At 33.6% G+C, this 3,881-nt stretch overlaps 1 protein-coding gene across 1 annotated transcript; it reads left to right on the top strand.

Annotated features, from left to right (window-relative positions):
* Positions 1-75: 75 nt before the first annotated feature.
* LOC134267152 (ankyrin repeat domain-containing protein 50-like) lies at positions 76-1,134 on the top strand (the record flags this gene model as incomplete). Its single annotated transcript, XM_062749377.1, has 1 exon — positions 76-1,134. A coding segment is annotated over one exon (1,059 nt), but the record flags the coding sequence as incomplete, so codon positions are not given.
* Positions 1,135-3,881: the final 2,747 nt, after the last annotated feature.

Here is a 3,881-nt window from a genome sequence, read left to right as displayed (position 1 = left end):
CTGCTTGCTGCTTCACGATCAGGTTATTTGACTGTTGTGGAGAAACTGATCAATCATGGTGCTGACATAAACCAGTGTATAGAATTTGGCGACTCGCCACTGATTGCTGCTTCACAATCAGGGCATTTGACTGTTGTGGAGAAACTAATCAATCATGGCGCTAGCATAAACCAATGCAATGTGTACGGCGACTCGCCACTGACTTCTGCTTCACAATCAGGGCATTTGACGGTTGTGGAGAAACTGATCAATCATGGCGCTGACATAAACCAATGTAATGAATGTAACAGGTCGCCACTGATTGCTGCTTCACAATCAGGGAATTTGACTGTTGTGGAGAAACTGATCAGTCATGGCGCTAACATAAACCAATGCCATATGTTCGGCGACTCGCCACTAGCTTCTGCTTCACAATCAGGGCATTTGACTGTTGTGGAGAAACTGATCAATCATGGCGCTGACATAAACCAATGTAATGAATATAACAGGTCGCCACTGATTGCTGCTTCACAATCAGGGCATTTGACTGTTGTGGAGAAACTGATCAGTCATGGCGCTTGTATCAATCAATGTGCTAAATTTGGCGAGTTCCCATTATTTGTTGCTTCACAATCAGGGCATCTAAATGTTGTTGAAAAACTAATCAATTGTGGCGCTGACATTAATCAATGTAATAAATATGGTAGGTCGCCACTATATGTTGCTTCACAATCAGGGCATTTGACAGTTGTGAAGAAACTGACCAATCATGGCGCTAACATAAACCAATGTGATAATTGTGGCAATTATCCATTATCTGCTACATTTCGATCTAGCCAACAGCCAGTTGTAGAGGAATTTATTGAACATGGTAAAACACTGAATGAGAGATCAAGTAATGTACATTACGAAAGTATAATGAAATCAGAGATAAACGAATTAGTGAATAAAGAAAAAGATCGATTTAACGAATATATGAATGAAAAACCTCAAAGTGGAAAACAGTTAAAAACTAGCAGCCAGGAATTATACAAAACAAGATCTGAAGTGGTGAAGATCCCTTACGATTCAGAAATATATTCACGAAGTACGAATGATTTTGCTTTTGAACGCTCAGAAAGGAACAGAAAATATTTGAGATGTGAAATACAGTAAATAAACAAATCCTAACAACGTTGGAAGTTCATATTCTGCTGGCAACTGTATTCGTAGGAAACTTGAAAAAGAAAGATTCTGAGAACATTTTGAGGTAACTCATGTAAAAGTACGATGTGTCATACGACTCCCCGTAAACTGACAACAAATTAAATATCTTACTTTGATTTTTGCATGCACTTAATCATTGATATATATACTTTCATTTAATACTTATTTTACCTCAAATACAAAAAATGAGAAACATCTTTATCTTTATTTTAAGAAGATTTTCTATGTTTTCATCCATTTCTCATTGAATTATGCCTCCGCTACACTCCTTAAAGTATTTGAGATACAAGTGCGCAAGTATGTAATTTTTGCTCTTTAGACTGGACGCTGTATTTTATTGAAATTTACCTAACTGTATATGTGAAAGGAGAAGAATGAACCAAACTGTGCCAAAAAATTCTATTTTTAACATTTTAAAGTCTAGCAATTCCTCAAATTTATGAACTAATCGACAAAACACAGTACCTCTCAAAAGTTTGACTTGCCTAGAAATCCGTGTAGGAGGAATAATTTTCTTGAATAAAGTAAACGCTTCTCTAAATGATGACAGCTCAATTATACAATCTGTAATATGTAACATTACTCTTCTTAAGAGAAACGCATTCAAATCTGTTTCACAAACCTAGTAAACCAGTTTTTGTGACCAGTATCCAAAGTCATACTTCATTAACACATTATGTCCAAAGATTTGGATTGATTTAAAAAAGGTTTACAATTCGGGAATTTAAATATGCCTTCTTGCTTTTATTTCAAAAACTGACGAAATTTGACTATTGCTTCAGAATCAGCGACCGATATATAGATGAAATACATAATATATATATATATATATATATATATATATATATATATATATATATATATATATATATATATATATATATATATATATATATATCTGTATATCTGTATCTCACTTCCATTCTCAATGACCGTGTAGTGTAGGGCAGCGTTGTGAGAATTCCATCGGCATCGAAAGCAAGTTTTTTAACTTGCCTAGATAGCCGAGCGGTCTAACGCGCTGTTCCTATACTGCTAGGAGACAGATTCCGTAGGTCGCGAGTTCAACCCCGGGCTGGGGCGGAAGTGAGTATCCTTGTAAAAGTGAATTTCTCTGTGCTTTCTATATTAATATTCCTTCACTTAGGGCAGTTATATTAGTTTAAGAGTTGTTGTAATTTGTGCTTTATATATATATTTATATATATATATATATATATATATATATATATATATATATATATATATATCTGGTATAGATACGAGGAATTAGCAAAAAATTAAGCGGACTGAGCTAGGCTTTAAACTTAGTAATATGTAGTCTGTGCTTTGAAAAATTTATATGGAACATACAGGTGTAAGACAACAACAAATAAAGAAATGTTGAATTTTTTAGCTTGATACGTTCAACGTTTTCCAAATTATTATAAAAAAAGACATTATATGATCAACCGGCGCTGTTGCTGTTTAGTTTCATGACGTCTGACAACGTCATTGTGTTTCAATCTCCGCTTCTCCTACCTCATACACTTATTTTGATGAGATTCCCTGGAGCTGAGTAAGGACTTAAACCCGCCTTGTTTATATGACTTTACAGTGTCATGAAAAGCGGTTTCAACGAATATAATATTCCAAATTGATTTATACATTTGCAGAGATCCTCGCTTGATTATGACAGCATATTTTGCATTTGGGAGTTCAAAATCTACAACACATGATCAAATTTTGTTTAGACTGCTTATATATCCTTACATTCTAATACATGTATTCAAAACAATTCTTAAGGAAAATGATATATACATTACGCATATATGAAGTAAATCGGTCATTTCATCACTGTACACGCGTACATCTGCATACATTTGAATGCTGATCATATCATTTTGTCTAAACTTTAAAGATTTTATAGAAAATTTGTATTTCATTTTTTTTTTCTTTTTTTTTTATTTTCTAAGACATGTAGTACATCATGTGTAACTTACTTGAACTATCTTGTATTTATAGTATTTTTCGTTTGTATTTTTTGTACTTAAACGTTAATGTCACATTTCCACGTCAGCATCATTTGTAACCATACATTATATCTATCCATGGTAATACTTTCTACGTTAGTTGTCCTTCAACGTCAGTTTCAATGTCATACATCATCGTTTGTTATTGCTTACCAGTTATCATCACCCTAATTAATAAAATCATTGGACGCATTTACAATGTTGTTTCATGAATTTCCTTAGCTAGTACAATTAGGATTTTATTATTCTTTAAAGTGTTATTGTATAGTCCTACGACATACAAATTAAAAAAAAAAGGTATCATTAGAAAATAGACAAGACTTTTCTTCAATAGCTTGGTCTTGCAAATCTTTCCCTTGGACCTGTAACATTTAGAGGAGTAACGCAAAACAGAGAGAGATAAATAGTTGCCTCCTTTTGATTTGTTTTATGTGAAGACTGTATTTTCTATATCTTAGAACCAATACTCGTTTTATGACGGCGGGGGGGATACTGGTTTTACCCTATCTTGTCCTTTCATATGTGAAGTCGTTTATACCTTGCATTGTGTAAAGGCAAAAGTAACTATTAGAATACAAACATGGGGCCTGGCTTCACCTCTACAACGAGGGTTGCTTGAAGATTTCGTGGTCGATTTCAATCGTATTTTTTAAATTTCTTTCAAGAAATTTGAAATAAGCTCAA

The sequence above is a fragment of the Saccostrea cucullata genome, unplaced genomic scaffold (assembly GCF_032062105.1).
Source record: "Saccostrea cucullata isolate Sc308-1 unplaced genomic scaffold, CSIRO_AGI_Scuc_v1 ctg15334, whole genome shotgun sequence".
In the NCBI taxonomy this organism is placed as follows: Eukaryota; Metazoa; Mollusca; class Bivalvia; order Ostreida; family Ostreidae; genus Saccostrea; species Saccostrea cuccullata.
The sequence above is the reverse complement of the archived record's forward strand: the minus strand, read 5'-3'. Positions and strand labels throughout refer to the sequence as shown.